Source organism: Hypomesus nipponensis, chromosome 6 (genome assembly GCF_054491055.1).
Source record: "Hypomesus nipponensis isolate SF chromosome 6, ASM5449105v1, whole genome shotgun sequence".
NCBI lineage: Eukaryota > Metazoa > Chordata > Actinopteri > Osmeriformes > Osmeridae > Hypomesus > Hypomesus nipponensis.
The window spans coordinates 3,469,089-3,489,043 of record NC_140366.1 but is presented as its reverse complement, the minus strand read 5'-3'; the positions used below and the strand labels follow the sequence as shown (position 1 = coordinate 3,489,043).

At 43.8% G+C, this 19,955-nt stretch overlaps 2 protein-coding genes across 2 annotated transcripts; one reads left to right on the top strand and one right to left on the bottom strand.

Moving 5' to 3' along the window:
- Window positions 1-232: 232 nt before the first annotated feature.
- Window positions 233-13,491, top strand: pals1b (protein associated with LIN7 1, MAGUK p55 family member b). The gene is made up of 14 exons (XM_084699896.1): window positions 233-420; window positions 2,054-2,528; window positions 3,327-3,535; window positions 5,876-5,953; window positions 7,579-7,707; window positions 8,266-8,427; window positions 8,999-9,076; window positions 9,544-9,727; window positions 10,895-10,963; window positions 11,140-11,211; window positions 11,493-11,660; window positions 11,757-11,959; window positions 12,085-12,195; window positions 12,400-13,491. The coding sequence occupies exons 2-14, from the start codon at window positions 2,174-2,176 to the stop codon at window positions 12,574-12,576; spliced, it is 1,995 nt and encodes a 664-aa protein (XP_084556022.1). The 5' UTR covers window positions 233-420; window positions 2,054-2,173; the 3' UTR covers window positions 12,577-13,491.
- A 462-nt stretch (window positions 13,492-13,953) lies between these two features.
- Window positions 13,954-19,936, bottom strand: atp6v1d (ATPase H+ transporting V1 subunit D). Its single transcript, XM_084700910.1, has 9 exons — window positions 19,720-19,936; window positions 19,035-19,152; window positions 18,864-18,943; window positions 18,717-18,784; window positions 18,582-18,626; window positions 15,485-15,588; window positions 15,316-15,382; window positions 15,117-15,195; window positions 13,954-14,822 (listed from the first exon to the last, which is right to left on the bottom strand). Exons 1-9 carry the CDS (start codon window positions 19,758-19,760, stop codon window positions 14,678-14,680), a joined length of 747 nt encoding a protein of 248 aa, XP_084557036.1. The 5' UTR covers window positions 19,761-19,936; the 3' UTR covers window positions 13,954-14,677.
- Window positions 19,937-19,955: the final 19 nt, after the last annotated feature.

Below are 19,955 nucleotides of genomic sequence, written 5' to 3'. Positions count from 1 at the left end.
TATAGGGCCTAGATCGGTTGTAGATATAACATAGCATTTGCGTCTCTCTTTGTGATTTAAAGTAATGTTGCTTTCAAGTGCTTTAAGATCAGTTGAAGGCAATTGATTGTTAAAGTGACTGGTAGCTGCCTTATTCCATTTGGTCGTTCGTTCTGTTTCGAGCGTAAATAATGCTAGGCTGACAGTCAACTGAATGGCGCTGTGGAGTTGCCTGGGAGATGGTTCAAACACCAGGCGCAGTTGCAGCACAGTCTTGAAGTGTCCCGACTTCCAAGAGCTAAGTAGGAAGAGCGGTCATGTGAAAAGCAAGAATGAAGTCGGTATGCGAATAAGAAATGTTTGGTGCGGTTCTTACACTGAAGTCGGAGAGGACAATGAGGATTTTTACTTTTACAGAAGTCAGTCGCTTGATAGGGATCGGTGAGTTTTGTCTCCAAAGTGTCACCTATTGTAAAGGACTAGATCAGATTATTGAAATAAAGGTACAATAGCCTACGCAGACTGGAATTGCCAAATTGATCAGATAAAACGAATGCATGCTTAATTGCAATAGAAAAAAGATAGCCTACGTATTCCAGTCATTGACAAAACTATTTATACTGCAGTAAAACCTCCAGGTTCTGGGGAACTATTCACAAACCAAGTCCTTCTCAAGTACTGAATTAGATGTTTGTAATCAGATGACATCAAAGGGTAGCTGACCATCATCTCAGTGAGTGTACTGTATTGTCACAGGACAGATTTCATAAAATTCTTGTATATGGCCTTTTTTTTTCTCATGTGATTCTCTTAAATGTAGTTAACCGATAAACCTGTTGCCTTGCCATGGAGCTGTCTGGAGGACAGTGGCCAGCTCCCAGATTGTCCTCTCTCATGCTGCTAACACAGAGAAGAGCAGGAGATCCCATGCTTAATTAAACCCACAGGAACAGATGGCCATGGTGGCCGCTTTTAGTGTTTGTCGGCCCCACGACTCAGAGCTAAACGGCCAGAAAGGGGAGGGGTGGGAGGGATAGGTGGCGGGGGGAGAGAGTAGAGCTGCCAGAACATGATTAGCTGGCATGCTGGGTGAGGGAGGGGAGGGAGGGGGGGGAGCATGGCTGACTCTGACAGGACCCTCGGTGGGTGCTTGTCATAGGCTGTGCCAGAGCACTGATAATGACATATCCTCAGTCTTGATTTTTCTGATGAGCACTTGCATGCCCACATGTGACCCATGATGTTTTAGATCTTGGGCAGACAGAAATACTCTAGTGCTTAACTTGATGCACATGCAATTCATATTCTCCACCTTTAATGTATGTGTGTCAAGATTAAGGTGCTGAAACAGCTAACTGGTTCAAATCCTGTCCATATCATGTCACCCTAAACATTTTGTTCACACCTATATGTAGTCTTATTTTTTACTTAGTAATTATTGGCTTTCTTTTCATCCAGCCATATTTTTGTGAGAAACGCTGGTCCCTTCGAAACAAAAAGTGAAACACAATGAATTTGAATTATGTGAAAGAGTGAACATCTAATAGTGATACTACCAAAGTTGCTAATCCAGATTAATACTGTTTGCGTACTTAAAATAGAATTTAATCCACAGCCGATAGCAGACTGCCTAGTGCTTTGAGTCCAGGAGAACTGTATAGCCCTTTCTGTCTACATTGTCGTTACGAACAGCACATGCAGCCAGGGTTGCATAAGAGGTAAATTCGTGCAAAGTATTTGATCAAGCTCTTGTTCTGTGGCAATCTTGGAACAGATTCACACAGACACAGGGGTGGATGCGGTTGAATTTAACAGCTTGTAGGTGAGGAAGGACAGTGAGGGTGCCATGTTAGGAATTAGATTAGCTGTTTGACTGATGAGAGCTGCCCTGGAGGCAGCAAGGAGAAAATGGAGGAAAGATCTTATCAGAGTTTAGTGTGTGAATGGCCTTAATTGCTACTATAAGGCCTTTTAAATATCTGTGTAAAGCTAAATTGCTCAGTGTACTAGTAAAAGCTGGATAACAGGTAGTCCATATTAGGTTGCCACTCTTAAGCCTGTCAATGTGTTCCAGAAAAGCTCACCTACTGAAGAGAAGGACTCAAGACAGAATTGTAGTGCCATGGCCCCTGGTGTAAGGAGCATCAGCCCCAGCCCTTCCTAGCTCTCAACAGCAGCATCCCTGTGAGCAGGGATGATCATGTCCCATATGAACGGCTATGTGTCAGAGGAGCCTGAGCCGGTGCTCGGGGAAGGCCTGGAGAGGAGCCACAGGGAGCGTGCGGTGGACTGCCCTGGGGAACTGGGCAGCAGCACCTTGCCATCCCGCTGCGGAGCCCAGATGGAGCGGATCCAGCACTACCAGGAGGAACTGAGGAAGAGGAGGGAGGAGGAGATGAAGGTGAAGCATGAGATTGACCCCAATGCATCGCTGAGGCTGAAGAAGCTGTCTCAGAACCCCAAGGTGGGAATTGACAACCCCACTTTCGATGGGCCACAAAAGCCTCAGGCACAGAGCACAAAGAACCCCCCTGGGGATCCAGCTGTCGGTGAGTAGAGTCACGAGGGTGGGGGGGAGTGGATGAGGGGAGAGGGAGAAGGAGGAGGGGAAAGAAAGGACTTTTAACTGGGAAGAATGGGGAGTTGGGGAAATTTCACAACAGTTCTGTGAAACAAAAGAGCCGAGACAATGCCTGTGTCAGGGGGCAAAGCAGAGGTTATTGGCGGAGGAGGGGAAAGCTAAAGAAAGAAACAATTCATGCTCCTACATATTTAGGAAGTTTGTCTAAACGTTGGTAAAGACAAATTATAGGAGCCAAAGCCGTTTTTTTCAGGTTTTACTTGCAACTGTCGTACCTGAGGTAGCAGTGAAGAATGTGTATAATGTCCTTCTTGTCTGTGCTGTCCCACGCGCATACACACACCTGTCATCCATCTACACACACACACACACACGCAGCATCTTGTCACCGCATCCCCCCCTATGGAGATCATTCTCCAGATTGCATTATCTATCAGGTAAGCTGTTGTAATCAGTTGTTTATTTAACCGTTGTTTATCCATCCATTTATCTCCAAACCTGGTGACGTAAACACACCACTGATTCCTGATCTCAATGCTGTTTTATAACAATGGGCTGATCCATGTAAGTGTCTGCAATCTCATTGCGTTTGTCTTTCTGACCAGGAGATGTTTACAGGTAGGGCCCCTTTTAGCCTCTTAGCCTTTCTCTCTCTCACGTGCTCTTTCTCTCATGCTCTTGCTGTTCCTCTCATTGCCCCTGTCTATCCAATATTCCCCTCTCTTCCCCTCTTCCCCTGACTGCCGCTCAATGCCTCTCCCCCCAGAGCTGGAGGAGCTGGTGGGGGCGTTGCACCATGTGCAGAGCTGCCTGAGTGATGCCCAGAGCCAGGAGGACGTGGAGCTGGTGCTGCAGTTGCTCCGGCAGGATGACTTCCAGAACGCCTTCAGCATCCATGCAGCCGTGGCCCTGCAGATGAGCCACGGCTGCCCGCGTTCGCCACTCACTGCACAGGCACGCAACCTCTGCCAGGAGGTAGGCCAACATGGCGGGGAGGAGGACAAGAGGGCCGGATTAAGCATGCGGGAGAAAAGTACTCAAGGACAGGCATGGGTCCAGCTCAGGATAAACTTGTACAGTCAAAGATGGTCACAGTAACCAGACATTGGCGTTAAATGTAATTCAAAGCATAGTCATAGTCCACACATAGACCATACATAGTCCACACATAATCGCTGTCGCTTTCACGTCATACTGGTTTTGTTCAGAGAGAGAGAGACAGAGAGAGACAGAAGAGAGGACAGAGAGAGAGAGAAAAAAGCAGGCAATGAGTTGTACACATGCTCTCTCTGAGTAGACCCCCCCACGTCACAGACACAGCTCCCGAAACGCTTAACGAAGCGTAATAGTTTGAGCCGCAGTGTCTAAACTAAGTGGCTGTGCTGTGGGCTTCTGGGATTGGCCTTCGGCAAGATAATCTCCCACCAGCCCCTTGGAGGTTGGTAGGGTTGGTTGGGGCGGGATATGGCAGGGCAGCAAGACACAGGAAGGGGGTGGGACCCGATGGGTCCGAAAAAGAATCTCTAGCGGCTTATGACAGCATGGGCCAAGAAGTGGGGGGTAGGGAGCGGCAGGAAGGTGGAAGACAGGCAGAGGTGGGAAGGTGGGGGCAGGGAGAGGCAGGGAGAGGCAGGAAGGTGGAGGCAGGGAGAGGCAGAAAGGTGGAACACGGGGAGAGGCAGGAAGGTGGAAGACAGGGAGAGGCAGGAAGGTGGAGACAGGGAGAGGCAGGAAGGTGGAGGCAGAGAGAGGCAGAAAGGTGGAAGACGGGGAGAGGCAGGAAGGTGGAAGACGGGGAGAGGCAGGAAGGTGGAAGACGGGAGAGGCAGGAAGGTGGAAGACGGGGAGAGGCAGGAAGGTGGAGACAGGGAGAGGCAGGAAGGTGGAGGCAGAGAGAGGCAGAAAGGTGGAAGACGGGGAGAGGCAGGAAGGTGGAAGACAGGGAGAGGCAGGAAGGTGGAGACAGGCAGGGGGTGTACATCACCTTGTTACAGAACATTTTGATAAGTGTGATGGATGAGCTCAACTAGAACCAATGACAGAAATTGGACGTGGTGGGAAAAGGAGGGAGAGAAGAAGGAGGGTCAGAGTGTAAGGAGGAAAAGGGGAGAGATAGATAGATAGATTAGAAGGGAAGGAGTGTAAAAAAAGAGACTTGCTTTTGTTTTCTTCACAGTTGATTTGATAGCCACTACCTGTTGTGTACCATGTTGAAAGGTAACTTTAACATACTTTAAAAGCCGGATGTCAGAATAGAATACCTCCCCACGTGAATATTTTGTTTTTCTTTTGACACAACAGCCAGTGTGTGTAAAAGTCTGACTGAGAGCAAGAGGCATTCTATGTCTGGAATGTGGAAACCCCACTGAGGTATATTAGAGAGCAGCAAACTCCAGTTAGGGGTGTGTGTGTGTGTGTGTGTGTGTGTGTGTGTGTGTGTGTGTGTGTGTGTGTGTGTGTGTGTGTGTGTGTGTGTGTGTGTGTGTGTGTGTGTGTGTGTGTGCTTGCATGGCTGAATGCACTCATATTTATGTTTGCACTTATAGTAGCACAGTATGTGTGTATCAGTTTTTTTTGTTGTGGCCATTTTCTGTGAAGCACATCTGCATTCATGCCCATTTCAGACTGATTTATCTTATTGCTTGTTCATTGTAAAGTGACACAATAGATCAGTAAATTCGTATTTCAAGGTTTATTTTAAGATTTACATTGTACAGTTTATTATGCTTTTATTGTAATAACATCACCTATTGAGTAGTCTACGTGTCTGGTAGGATTTAGGTTTTGCCATCGTGTCGTTAAAAGAACATGTGGAAACTTCAGGGCTTGCTAACATGACGTAGTGAATACTTTGGGAATAGCATTTGTGAGATGTTTGTTGTTTTGCTATACATATATGTGCCACAAACATACATGCTGTTGAGTTTTACAATATATGCATTTTAGAAGTATACAGGGGTACTTCATTCTGCCTCTCCTATTATTCACCTGTCTCCACAACAATCCTTTGTGTGACTGTTGTATTATACTTCCCACAGCGTTCCTTAACTTAAACCCTTTCACACCCCCTTCTCATCCTCACACTCCCACTTACACCTGCTGCCTTAACACTACCTCCATACCTTACTTCCTGTCTGGTCCCCTACCTCTCTTCCAGTCCTTCCATTACACCCTGTCTTCTTCTACTTCTACACCTGCCTGGTCTCCCCATCCTCTCTACTCCTTTTTGCTGCCTACTGTACTTGTTTCATGTGTTTTGTGCATCCCCCTCTTTCTCATCTCCCTCTTCCTCCCAACCCCTGTCTTCCTGTCCAGGTGCAGAGCATCCTGCAGTCTAGCCATGAGGAGGAGGGCCAGGAGCTCAGGGCCCTGCTCACCACCCCTCACCTCCAGGTAGCTGGCCTGTCCTCAAACACCAGCTCTCAGTCACCTGAAACACAAGACCACTCTGAACCCCTCCACAGTCATAACAACTAGCCATAGCTGGCATCCCATCAGCCTGTTGTAGCAGAAGAGACTGACCCTATTAGTCAACTGTCTGTTTTAGGGGATCAGGCAGCAGTTGGCACAACCCAGCTACTGCATTTTAAGTGCCCATTCCCAATGCCTTTGAGACAAGAGACATCATACAGGGCACAGAAATAAAGATTCACTTTATGGACTCATGAATTATGTTCTGCATTATAACAGTAGCCATAACTGGCTGAATTATACTAGAATTATGAGAACGATTATTTCCTATTTGATACCTATCAGCTCATGTTTCCGTCAAAATTCATTACTCTTGGATGTGACCAGTCTTTACGACTTTGGCCCATGACTCAGGCGTAGTCTAGCAGTATTGGCAGGAAGTTGTGACAAGTACATTTTCCGCCCTGTCATTTACCATTGGAACACCCCTGGTAGGGCAAACCAGACTGGCCCCAGGGGTCAATGTCACTTCCCATGTGACGGTCTGAACATTAACCTCCTACGATCAAGTTAACCCTATCATCCATGGGATCCGATTACAGCAGCTGCCAGCGGAAATGTTAGCAAGCCAGTGATTGATGGCAGGCTCAATCTCTGCGGGTTATTACACGTTCCATGTCCCTGACCCCTGTGACTTCCCCTGTCCTCAGGTAAGCAGCCCTGCAAGCCAGCACTGGGCGGTGGGTAAATAGGTGGGATACGACTAGAAGGTAGCTTGCCGTCTCAAGGTGTTATTCCTGCAAGTGCCTTGTGCACTTTACATTGTGGGTTCCAAACCCTGCTCATCTTAAATTAAGTTAAGTAAAAGCTCCATCCAGTGCAATGTTGTGTTGGGTTTAATGGTTAGGGTTAAGGTATTGTGGGTTTGCATTATATTGTGGGTTTGAGACTCACACCCCCTGAAGATGCACTGTCAGCATCTTAAAGTCTGCCATGTTTGTTGATGTTAATCTAAACCCAAACCAAGCACTTTCCTACTCTCCTCGTTTCCTGGGGTTGAGTTAGCTAGAGCGCGAGCGCAGGAAGCAGAAGGTGTTTTGATGATTGATGGCGGACGATCCTGACTCCTAAATGCAGTGAAGATTAAGACGGATTGTGTGTATGTGAAAGCTTAGTCAGCCCTCTGCTCCCTCTGGTTTTATTCTGTTGGATAGGGAGACTAATTTGGGAAGACGGTTATTAATTGTGGAGTAGGGAGCGCTTGTCACAGTAAATGAAGTGAAGGAGTAATCTGTGTATTATTTCTGGCTTAAAGGTGGAGTTTGCTGACTGGTTGTGTTAAAGAGAAGATATTTAGTAAAAAAATTAAGTAGTTGACACAAAATTGTGACATCTGAGACAAAATTCCTTTTGCTGTTTCATGACTGGGAATGTTCCCTCACACACACTTTCTTTTATGGATTTACCAAAAATGTACTCTTTTTACAGGATGACTTTAATGTAAACTGACCCTTCTGAAAATCACAAACCATCCATACTACCTTACATACTTTTCCTCTCCAAAACACCCAGTGCCCACTCTTTGTTTTGTGTTTGCGTTGTACCAGGCGCTGATGCAGGCCCATGATGACGTGGCAGAACAGGAAATAGAGCCGGAGTCTGGGGAGGGTGTGACCCAGTACCTGGGAGAAACTGTCAAACTGGTGCGTCTAGAGAAGGCCCAAGACATGCCCCTGGTAAGCCCCACACTGCTACAATGCTTAGAAACTCACAAGTGTTAGATTGGCAACCACTTTCTAATTGCACTAATGTACATGGTTGTTTTTTCTTTAAGGTTTGTAAAAGATTATGTTATTTTGTATGGTTTGAAACCTGAAACCCCCATAAAGTTTACAGAGGTGTGCAGAAATATTTGTTTTTTGTCCGAACCCATAACATTATAGCATGTGGGTCCATCCCACAGATGAACCAATGAGACTAGAGGGTTGACAACCTAAGTTAAGCAGTGGAGAGTTCAGAGGTCAACAGAATGCAGCATGCAGTCTTTCCATCGAGTATAGAGGGTAGTTTCTTCTTCTTGATTATCTCCAAAGTTGTCTGAACAGTGTGTTCAGTGGGTCTTTGTGTTAGGTTTTTATCTTGCTTTCTGTTGGACCCTGTTTTGTGGGTATCTACATGACCTCCATTCCATTTGTCTGTGTGTGTGTGTGTGTGCATGCCTGCTTGTGTGCTTTTGTGTGTGTGTGTGTTTGTATTTGTGCGTGTTGTGCTTGTGTGTGTTCGTGTATGTGCAGGGAGCCACGGTACGTAACGACATGGACAGTGTGATAGTGAGCCGTGTGGTCAAGGGAGGGGCAGCCGAGCGTAGCGGGCTCCTCAGCGAAGGAGACGAGATCCTGGAGATCAACGGCGTTCCCGTCCGTGGGAAAAACGTGAACGACGTCCACGATTTACTGGTGAGGAGAGGTCTTCACTCGGCCTGTGACTCATTCAAACAAACCCGTGGTATCTCTGATCACTGGAAATTTGTTTTCATGTTTTTGTGTAGTGTTTACTAATGTTTACTAAACCATATTGAGTAAGTTACAAACGTTTTGTATAAGCATGTAGGAAAGTGTTAAGTTTATTGTTAATGATTACTTGTGTATGTGTTTCTGGATGATTAACTGTGACAAATATTGTATGTTTAATGTGTAACGCTTTGATGCTTGAAATAGGCTTAATGAAAGTATACAAGGTTTTCTAAGAAATGATTATGTTAATCAAGGTTCACGTTCTGGTGCCATCAATTTCAGTGTAAAACATATATGGCATATACATTTAAACAGCCATTCCAAAACATTTGTATGAACTAGCAGTTGTGATTAACTGGTTAGGTTTGTAATATGTAAATAAAGGTTTAAAAATACTTTATGATCACATCTCTAACCTCAGGATTATCCAGTCACGTTACTGTAATCCTTGTTTGAGACTTTCTGGGTTGAGGCAGGATGTCTGTGATGTGACCTGCTCCTCTCCTGTCCTCAGACCACCATGCATGGCACTCTAAGCTTCCTGCTCATCCCGAGCTCCCAGAGCAAACCTCCTTCACACAGGCAGACAGTGGTGAGGCTTGTGTGTGTGTGTACGTGCGTGTGTGTGTGCGCGCGCGCATGTGTGCTTCTTTACATGTGCTTGTACAGTTTTTCTCTACAGTGTAAGACCGTGCATGTTGATGAAAAAAAAAAAAGAGATTCACAGCTCCCAACACATGACCACTCTCAGACTAGAGAGTTCATAGTTGGAGCTCTCCTTGTTGTCATGACAAGGAACATTTAGCCAGTACTTTCTCCTGATCCCAAACATCTATTAACCCTGACACAGACACAATCTACTCTTATTAAAAGCAAGCTTACATGAGAACATACTAACTAGTATCCAATGGCTAGTTCTATTGATTAGTGAATAATGTACGCACACAGGAAATCGCCATTTCTTCCACAGTGTGTGTGTGTGCGTTTCGTTACATTTGCGTGTACAATGTTGCTTTACAATGTAAGACTGAAAAGAACGTGCAACCCCTGCACCTGCAGATGCACGTGAGGTCCTTCTTTGACTACAACCCCTCCGATGACCCATATCTACCGTGTCGGGAGCTGGGTCTGTCCTTCCAGAAAGGTGACATCCTCCACGTCATCAGCCAGGATGACCCCAGCTGGTGGCAGGCCTACAGGGACGGGGACGAGGACAACCAGCCCCTGGCTGGACTCATCCCAGGTACCAGTTTCTCAATGTAAACCGTCAAAACTAGGGGTGGGGAAAAAATAGATTCACATTTGAATCGCAATTCAGTCGTCTAGCGATTCAGATTGATTCACAAATTTAAAAAAATCTAAATTTTTAAATTATTTGTCTTTTTTATTCTTGTACGTTTAATTGATATTTGTGTACAACAAAAACACTTAACTGCCTATCACAGTCAAATAGAAACAAGTAACACTGAACAGCAAACTGGAATCAAATGTAAGCATGTATTGAATCAAAATTTGATTAAATTGTTTTAGTTTTTTTTGTAGAAAAATCGTTAATCGATTTTTAATCAAATCGCGACCTCAGGAATCGATTAGAATCTAATTGTGAGGTACCAAAAGATTCCCACCCCTAGTAAAAACAGCTGAGACCAAATCCAAATCAATTTATAGCACAGAGACTTGCTGAGACAGACGTTCTAAAACCAGCATCTGATTTGTATCAGTACCAGGATGTAAGAGTACAGCACTTGACAGCCTTTCTTATCCTGCTTAGAAAACGTACAACATGAAAAATTGCAGGATAGGGTAAGGGTCAGGGTTAGCCTGACGTTGTCATACTCATAATTCTAGTCAGAATATGAGTCTGAGAACTCTCCGTTGGGCTTTGACTACGGGGCGTGTTTCAAACGAGCCTGGAAAACAAATGCCTCTTCGCTCAATTGGATAGACCTACAACCAATCAGAGCAATGTAATATGTTGTTTGTTCAAAACAAATTCAACTTAAGCGCTCTTTTGTGACGTGGGTGATTACGTTACTGTTGATCATCTGTCCATCATCGTATAAACCCCGCCCTGGCAATTTCATTGGTCCGCCCAGATTCTGGTTTTCTGTAGTTGTTCCCAATACAAGACCCTCCAGACCCAACTTCCCAACCAAATTTTTTTGTGGGCGGGGAGAAGTTGGGCTGGCAGCCAGGCTAGGTCAGGGTTATTATTAGTATTCAATGGTCTTTGAAGTCCGTGTGATGGATGATTCTGCATGTATTCTCTGATCATAGCTGTTAATTTCACCAGAATAAATGTCAGTTGAAAGGAAACATTTTGGATGAATCTGAGGGAATATGGGAATGTATTTTGTTAGACGTCTTCTTATTGAGCATGTTTTCTTGCTTACTCCTGTGTCACTGCCAGGCAGGAGCTTCCAACAGCACAGAGAGACCCTGAAGAGAACCACAGTGGACAGAAATCCAGAACACCAAGGTGATCGGATCAATTCTATTCAACCACACACATGCAGTGTATACATGCAGACATATACACAGACAACTGGAACATTAAATCCATATACGTACAAGCACTTAGTCGACACTTAAATTAACCTTTGTTGATATTTGTTGATATTTGTCTGGATGCTTTACTCCTCTTGTGCCCTCAAGGAAAGCTTTGGTGCGCAAAGAAGAACAAGAAACAGAGAAAGAAAGCCATGTACACCCCCAACCTGAACGTGGGTAAGGCCACATCTTCCTCTCTCCTCTCAAAAGACTAATTAGGGTGTCGGTCTTATTGAACGATATACCGTAAGCTGTCGTGGTGTTTCAGTGTTACTAGCTGGTCACGACTTGGTGCTGCTTGTGAGATTAGCTGGTCTGCTGCTCTGAGACAAACAGACGAGGGTCAGAAGGCCTCCCGATGGGAGACTAACAGACTCAGGGATGCTGAGCTGTCAGCTTCACACAGCAGTCACCCACAGGTTAGGATTTTCTTCTCACGCTCCACCCTTTGTGTTCAGACAACTCCGGCGATGACATCCTGACCTATGAGGAGATGGCGCTCTACCATCAGCCGGCCAATCGCAAGCGGCCCATCGCCCTAATTGGTCCACCCACCAGCGGCCAGGATGAGCTCCGTCGGAGGCTTCTGTCAATCGAACCAGACCGGTTCGCTGGGGCTGTACCACGTAAGACCATTTTCGCGGGGAGGGGAATGAAACGAGTGGGTTAGTAGTTTTTAGACTTCACGCATACACAGACCGCACCTCTCCGTCTCTGCACAGACACAACCAGAAGTCCACGAATTCATGAGAAAAATGGCAGAGAGTACCACTTTGTGAGCCGGTCTGCGTTTGAGACGGACCAGGCGGCGGGGAAGCTCATTGAGTCTGGGGAGTTTAACAGGAACCTGTATGGGACCAGTACCGATTCAGTCCGCCAGGTCATCAACTCTGGACGGATCTGTTTGCTCTGTCTACACACCAGGGTAGGAGAGTCCACCTGTACCTCACCACAATACTCTGTACACTGTGTTTTTTTGAAAGAAAAGCTTTAGAAACAAATAGCAAATCTTTATGCAAGTTTCTTTCTCTTTCTCCGTCCCTTCCTCAGTCATTGCGGGTACTGCGCTCCACCAACCTCAAACCCTACATTATCTTCATAGCACCTCCTTCTCAGGAGCGATTGCGCACCCTGCTGGCCAAAGAAGGCAAAAATCCAAAGGTAAATAAATCCATACCTACTAAATGGATATGAACAAGCATCTTGTGTACAAGGTGAGGATGTGTGAGTTTGCTTTACTTGAGACTATTTGCTCGCTGAGTCCTTTCCCGACTTCACAAAGGATATACTAGCACTTTTCTTGTCTCTCTAACCCCTTTCTCCAAACGCCTGCTCACTTCGCCATTTGTGTGTGTTTGTCTTTAGCCGGATGAGCTGAAGGAGGTGATTGAGAAGGCCCGCGAGATGGAGCAGAACTATGGACACCTGTTTGACGACACCATCATCAACATGGATCCAGACACGGCGTTCTTCGACCTTCGCCGGCTGATTGAGAAGTTGGACACTGAGCCCCAATGGGTGCCCTCCTCCTGGCTGTGCTAGAGGTCAGGGGTCGAAGAGGTCTCTTCCTGTGTGAGAGGACAGAAGAGGAGGGATGGACAGACTATGTTCCCTCAGGTCCCAGACCCATCATGGTCCCTTGAAGAATGTGTTGGGGTGAAAGACCATCTATCAGACATGGAAGGACTTCTCCTTGCCTCTTGGAAAAGGAGATATTTACCACATTTGCAGGGATGGACTCAAGTTTCTTATCTATGTTTTTTTTCTGGTGGAGGGGTGTGTTTTGAAGGTTTTAACAATGTACTTCACCCTTCCAGAACAATGCAAATGCATTTATGACCAATACTAGCGACCAGTACTAGTATATTTTTATCCTACTGTTAACTAGATATTTATAAATGTGTAATATTTATGTTTAGAATATTTGGTAAAGGTGTGCACTGTACCATTACATATAATGTGCTATTGTGTGTAATATGCAAACCAGCCCAATGGACTGGAATTGCACTTCTCAGTTGATAAACCATTTTCAGATAGTAGGTTCTGAACATTCCATTTCCTTCAACTATCAGCCTGATCGTCTATCAGTACATACTGACAAGACCTTGTGCTGGGCAATATACAGTAAGACTCGATGTAATTATCTTAGGTTAGAGAAAAGAAGGTCACTGTCTCCTTTATACTGACTTTATGGTTGGCTGGGCACTTCTGTTAGATTCAGTATTATTGTATGTTATCTGAAGAATATTTGGACCTTCAAAATATCAGACCCCAAGACCTTGTGTAGAGATGGTCTAACAATAAATATGTACAGTAGCCTTACTGTAATGTATGACGTACAGTGACTCGTGTGTTTCACCCCTCAAAAAAAATACTTTAACAGTTTTAGCATAGTGAAATGGCACTCAGTGTTTGACTTCATACGACTATCAATTAAAAAAAGGAACCACTTGTGAATATTTCTGATTGTTTTCCCACAATGGTGTGTTAAGAGTTCATGTTAGATTTTTACAGTACATGCTGATATATGATCAGCATTTGTCTGCCCTGCAACTTGAACTTAGATTCCTTATATTTTCCAAGCCTATTTCAAGTATCCATGCACAGTAACTGATTCTTAACAGTTCCTTGTAACTAATAACATCGGAGTTATCTACAGTAGCATTCTGGTGCGAAATGCATGGCATGTGACTGTAATTATGCAGTTATTTTTACCTGACATGCAGCACAATGTAAATATAGTATATTGCTTATAAGGTCAGGTTTCCTTTTATTTACTTGTCACAAAGGCATTAAGCCAAATGTTTTTATGACTGCAATTTTTTCAAGAGTATGTACAGAAAATGGAAAGAATGTTTTGATGCATACAGTTTAGACAAAACAAATTAGACCATACAAAAAACCACAGAGACAGCTAAGGAATATTCTCATAGATTTTATTTGAATGAAGTGCCATTTGGATGGGGTAACGCAAAAACATAATTGCCAATAGACCTGCACACTGAGTGCTACAATATAATCACGATTGGGTGGTCACATCCCAGATTAATCTAGAGAAAAATCAAAAATCGATCTATATAGTCACTATTATGGGGCTGGTCTCCACAAAACACTTTCAGACTTGAGGGTGGAAAATGACAACCACCCTGCCACAACTGCACAAAATGACAGCATGCAATGTCAATTACGAGATAAAATCTAAATTTGCTGAGTTCCAACATCTACTGTATGTACTCTGTCAATTAAATGGAATACACAGTATAGTTCACATCTTTAATGTATTTATATATGTATATTATTTGCTGAAGGACTCAAAAGATCATTGCTCCTCTCAGATTCAACATGACCAAGGTCAACACATGAGTGAACTGAAGCATTTGCTGGTAACAGCAAAGTTTAATGTCATGACATCTGACATAGAAGATCAATACATCTGAACACTTATTTCCAACACTGAAACCATAACAAAAAAAATCACTGACAAGTACCAATCAAACACCAACAATGTAATTGAAACAAATCGAATGCTTCGGTTTTCACAAGAAGACATCAACGTGGCCAGAGAGGCACGGAATAAATAGGGTGGTGTGCAGAGCACGGTGACGGGAGATGGAGAAGGGATGGAGGAGGGCTGCAGGGCGCGTCACTCAAACAGCAGATCCTCATCCGTCTCCTCCGTCAGCATGTTAGCGGGCTCGGCGATGGGGCCTAGGGCCGCCAGGCGGGCGGCAATCTCCTTCTCGGTCCTCTCCCTTAGCTGCTTCTTCTTCTCCTGAATCTTCTTGAGTCTGAGGTGGGATGAGCAACACAGTGATACTCAGCTTAGGGGAAACCAGAAGCAGGGAACGCCATTTTGGACCGAGGCAATATCACTTTTGTTTGTTTGTTAACAAGCGCAGAGGTTAATAAAAAGGCATGGCTAGTTTTTATTTATTTCAGTTGTATTTATTTATTGTATTTTATTATTAACAAAAACAATAAATATATTATATGTTATTACAACATTTTAGCGCAGTGGTTTATGAGGTGGAAGTAGCAGGTGGAGAGTTTGGGTAAGTAGGGAACATGGAATGCCTCCTCACCTGTAGAACTCCTCTCGTTCTCTCTCATCCAGCTCTGTGACGATGTAGGTGAGCGTGCGCTCGATCCTGGGAATGATCACTGGAGACGGACAGGACCAATCACTCTTAGCTACAGACATCACCATTACAACTCTCGATATACCGTGCAACAGGTTCGGTATCATGCAGGTGGCAACACATCCCAACAGGCTGTACTCACCGTGCTCTATGGCATTTACACGACGGTTGGTGATCTTGATGGCCTCGTCCAGAGTGACAAATGATGTCTGTCAATTCGAAACAGTGAAATAATTAGCTTTGTGGCCCCCAGCTGCTTCCCAGACTTCAAACCTAAGATAACGTCAAACATTGTTGGCAGTGCCCCCTACCTGTAAGGATGCCAACTCCACCAGCAGTTCAACAGCTTTGGCATAGTTCCTCTTCAGCCTGGAAACCTGCTCTCCTCCCCGGGCCAAACCAGTCAGCTCATAACCTGACGGAGGGAGAATGGAGAAATCCCAAAGAATACTGTCAGCACAGGCCCACATTCTGACGACTACCGCATTTCTTCGAATGAGCGCAGTGCCGTTTATTACACAATGATCATTTTTGGTACGGCATATATTCATTCGGGGGCGACGTTTATTCGAGGGGGGCGTTTAATTAGAGAGATTTAGAGAACTGCAGCTGTAGTGGCACCATAGACAATGGTGGGGTTGATGAAAGTCCAATTTGCCAGTGGTGAAGTCAGCTACATTGCTATATTGTAGGCTACATGTAATTGTCACAATTACATTATTATGTATAATTTGTTTTCAACCAATGTCATAATTTAGAACTATATAATTCATGGGCATCAGCAGCATTTTGAGAGTGGGGAGGGGCACATTTTGCTGGGGGGTCTGGGGGTTTCTCCCCCCAATTTTTTTTTAAGATGTAGATGCAATTTCCCGCATTCTGGTGCATTTACCACAACTATTTACCATAGTTGTTATACATAATGAGGGGCTGGACATAAAAATATTTTGAAAACTAAACTTCCCAATAAGCAATGGGACATCTTCAACTACCTGTCACCTTTCAGCACTCACCTAAGCAACAGGGCAGTCTCCACTGCCCCTGCATGATGCCCCTGCCTCTGACTCACTCTCAACCACTTATATCAGGAGACATGCAGATGCATTGAGCATTCTTTCATATTGACAATTTAAAGAAGCTTAATGTAGATTGTTCATAAGAAGATTTCTGAGATGTGAATCATGTTATTAGCATATCAAATTCACAATTGGTATAGGACTAGTAGCCGAATAATTATGTAGGCTACATATTTTTTTTTTCCATCTCCCTAAAGCATGACTGGACAGTTCAGAAATGGTCAAATGTGTGTTCAAACCTGTAGTCTTTTCAAAAAGATCACATGTAAACTTTCAGAAAATACATGGTTTAGGTGGTTGAATCAGTTTCCCTAAATGGCACAGCTCAAAAAAGTATCAGCCATATACTCCATTTACCAATAACAAATGTATTATGCATGGGCAGAATACTAATATGGAGAGAAGGACATGTCTTTTGACTCATTAGATAACATCCTGAGGGTATAAGCTTTCTGAGGATATATGGTTTTAATGGTTGAATCAGTTTTGCCTTCATGTTACAGACTAATATGTAGCAATGAAATTCTGCGAATTGCCAAAATTACAAGTTGAGCAACCTTGTTTAATTTGGAAGACAATTCTGAAATAAAGTTTTTCTTCTTTTTTTCAGTCGTTAGAAAAACTAGCATGTTAGCTAAAGTTACTCCAGATTAGGTCACGGTTGTTATGACAATAAAAAAACCACCAGCATTATTTTTTGTAGCTACTTGGAAAAAACATCCTTGTCATGTCTTCTGCCTGAAACGGATGCCTAGGTCTGAACAAGGCCAAAAGCACAACATAATTCAGACCCAGATTAAGAAATCAACAAATGCTGTTCCACTTGTAATGGGTAGGCTAAATAAAGTATGGTATCTAGTGCTAGATGTAGGTAAAAAGCTTGTTTTTTTAGCTAGCTATAATCATAATGTTTGCAGAAGCATCTTTGTGACTTAACTAATACTATTATAGTCAGAGAATGTCTCATAAGGGTGCTTTGGCCACTGAAAGGAAAACTTGGGCAACACTGACTTAGTTTCCTCTTCCTCGAAAAAAAACTCCTTATGTCCATCTGGTCTGTAGGAGTACAACGGCACTTAGGAATGCTTGCTTGATTGGACCTGATGTTAGTTTCCTCCAGGATCACAATGACTCTTATTGACAGACTTGTTGCTCTTGTAGGTTAGTTATAACGAAGTTAACTCTTGAACTCATGTACTCGCTGTGAAATAAATTACTGTTGATTATTCTATTACAGGTACAGTCTTGCACTTTTTGGGGTTCATGTTGTTTTAATTTGTAACTTGTATAACTGCATACTCTTATGGGTCTTCCTTTTGGCACTTGTTTAATATTTCCCAATGTATGCTTCATGTTATGGCTGCTTGCAGTGTTTGGGACTACCTCTTTGTTATGATCAGTGACCTATGCTCTTTTGTAAAGCTCTCTCTTGGACGTCGCTTTGGATAAAAGCGTCTGCTAAATGCATAAATGTAAATGTCTGTGAAACAGTCATGTCTGAAGTGCTAGCTACAAGCATGATGTGTCGATCTAAGAGTATGGGAGTTGAATCCGCGTGCGTGATGCTGTTTGTCTAGAAAACGCGGAGTGGAATTCTATTGCTATGGGTATTCTCCCTACTGATAAAGTGGAACGGATTTGATTGTGAAGCAATGGAAAGATTGCTGGACTGGTAGACCAGTCATGCACTAATATTTTGATCGCAAATGTGGGGGGGTCCAAACTACTTTTTTTTAAGTGAAGGGGACGTGACCCCCCCAAGTTACATTGCGGCGACACCCATGAAATTGCATTCGGTATTATTAAGTGACTTTATTTGGTAAGAGTAGGCCTAGTGCCTTTATTTTGAAGGCCTTTTGGAACGAGTGAGTGAAAGAGTCGACAAGCTAACAGCAAGCGAAGCACGGATAATTTAATGCTCCGATAAAAGTCTGTATTTTACTTTGGTGAACGTTATTTACATGCTGTGCATATCATTTTATGTTCATATTAAGCTAATGTGGTCTTTATTTTCTTGTTATACTGTGGGTTTAGTTTTCATGGTGGATTTGGAGAAAAAGATTCAAACCTGCATCAAGAAAGCCATTTTGGTCTGCCAGAGCTTTGAAGGAATTATAATACACTTGTGATTTACTTGTGTAATAAATACAGTTTGAATTTAAACAACTAAATAACCGTTGTCAGATTTTTTTGGTACGGCGTTTAATCGAGGGCGGCATTTATAACACAATGTAAATTTTTGGTGTGGCGTTTATTCGAGGGCGGCGTTTAATCAAAGAAATACGGTATATTATTAACAAATTATTCACAGAGTAATTAGGATATTCCTTACTGTCTCCTCCTTCCTGGTAATGCTCGAACACAGGTAGAGTGACACCTGAGAGAGAAACACAAAGACACAAAAAGATTTGAGATTTAGAAGGGAAGCCCAGCATTTCTTCCCAACGATAGTGTATTTGACACTCACCGGCCACGTTGTCTTTCTTGGCTCTGACCTTCACCTGGGCCTTGTTTACATTCTGGATGACAGTGGTGCTGAGGACACAGATCACAAGGTTGACATCGAGACATCTCAGGGAAAAAGAAGAGGAACCACAAAGGTCTGTTCGCTCACCTAAAATCTCCAGCAGCAAACTTTGCCTCAGCTAAAGAAAAGGCAGCCTCCCTCATCACTTCTCCCATCAGAGTCTTTGTCTGGATGGATACAGAGATGAGTTGCATGAGGCATTAACAGAATATGTCTTTAAGGTAAAAACTTGCAGGTGATAAGACGGTTCTGACAGACCTCAATAATCTTGCGAAGGATCTGACGGAAGCGCATGGACAAAGCGTCAGCTTTCTTCTTAAGGAGGTTGCGACCAGTCTGTGCCCCTTTCAGACGTGCCTTCATGATGGTCTGAACCCTAGAATACCAAAGAGGACAGCTCACATGTTGAAAACAATGCGCAGCTAATGGTTGTGCAAACTATACACAGAGGGAAATAACAATATCACCGGGTATGTTGCCTTATCACCGTCCTCTACGACGCGGATAAGGCATTTTAGAAATCTCACAGTCTGTCTCTGATTGGAATAGGAAAACATCACATGACATTGTGTAATACCAATTCCTCTTTTGGATGTTCATGGACCAAGATCCTGCCTGTTAAAGTATTAGTATCTGTTAAGTTCACAGAAAACAACTGACCGTAATGCAAAAAAAAAAAAGTATTACTTTGTTCCATGCAGAGGGCTTGCTAGTCAATCATCTGAATAACTAAACGTACTGACATCATGATGATCTCGCTACTGCAGTTTGAAGACTATTCACCAGCCGGGGACTGATGACTGTATAGCTAACAGAACGGGTCATGGCAGCTTTTAACTGTGCCACTGTCAGCAATAAGTAGATAAATGAGAAAAAGGTTAAAGCCCAGTATGCTGGATGTTGCAGTCGAGGTGGTTAGCCTTGGCTAGCTACAGATACTTACATTCTGGAGGGGAATACGTCGATCCTTTCTTTCCCTGACATCTTGTTCTAAAACACAACGCTCTTCACTTGGATTACGTTTCGAAATATTTGCGGCCAATGGATGATAAAACGGATGACACCTATTCTTAAATGTAAGAACGACGGTAAACAGTCGTTCTTTTACATAGACGATCGTCGGACTAAGCTAGTGACGCGAAATTGCAACGAAGGGAGATCAGCTGGTTCATAGTCACA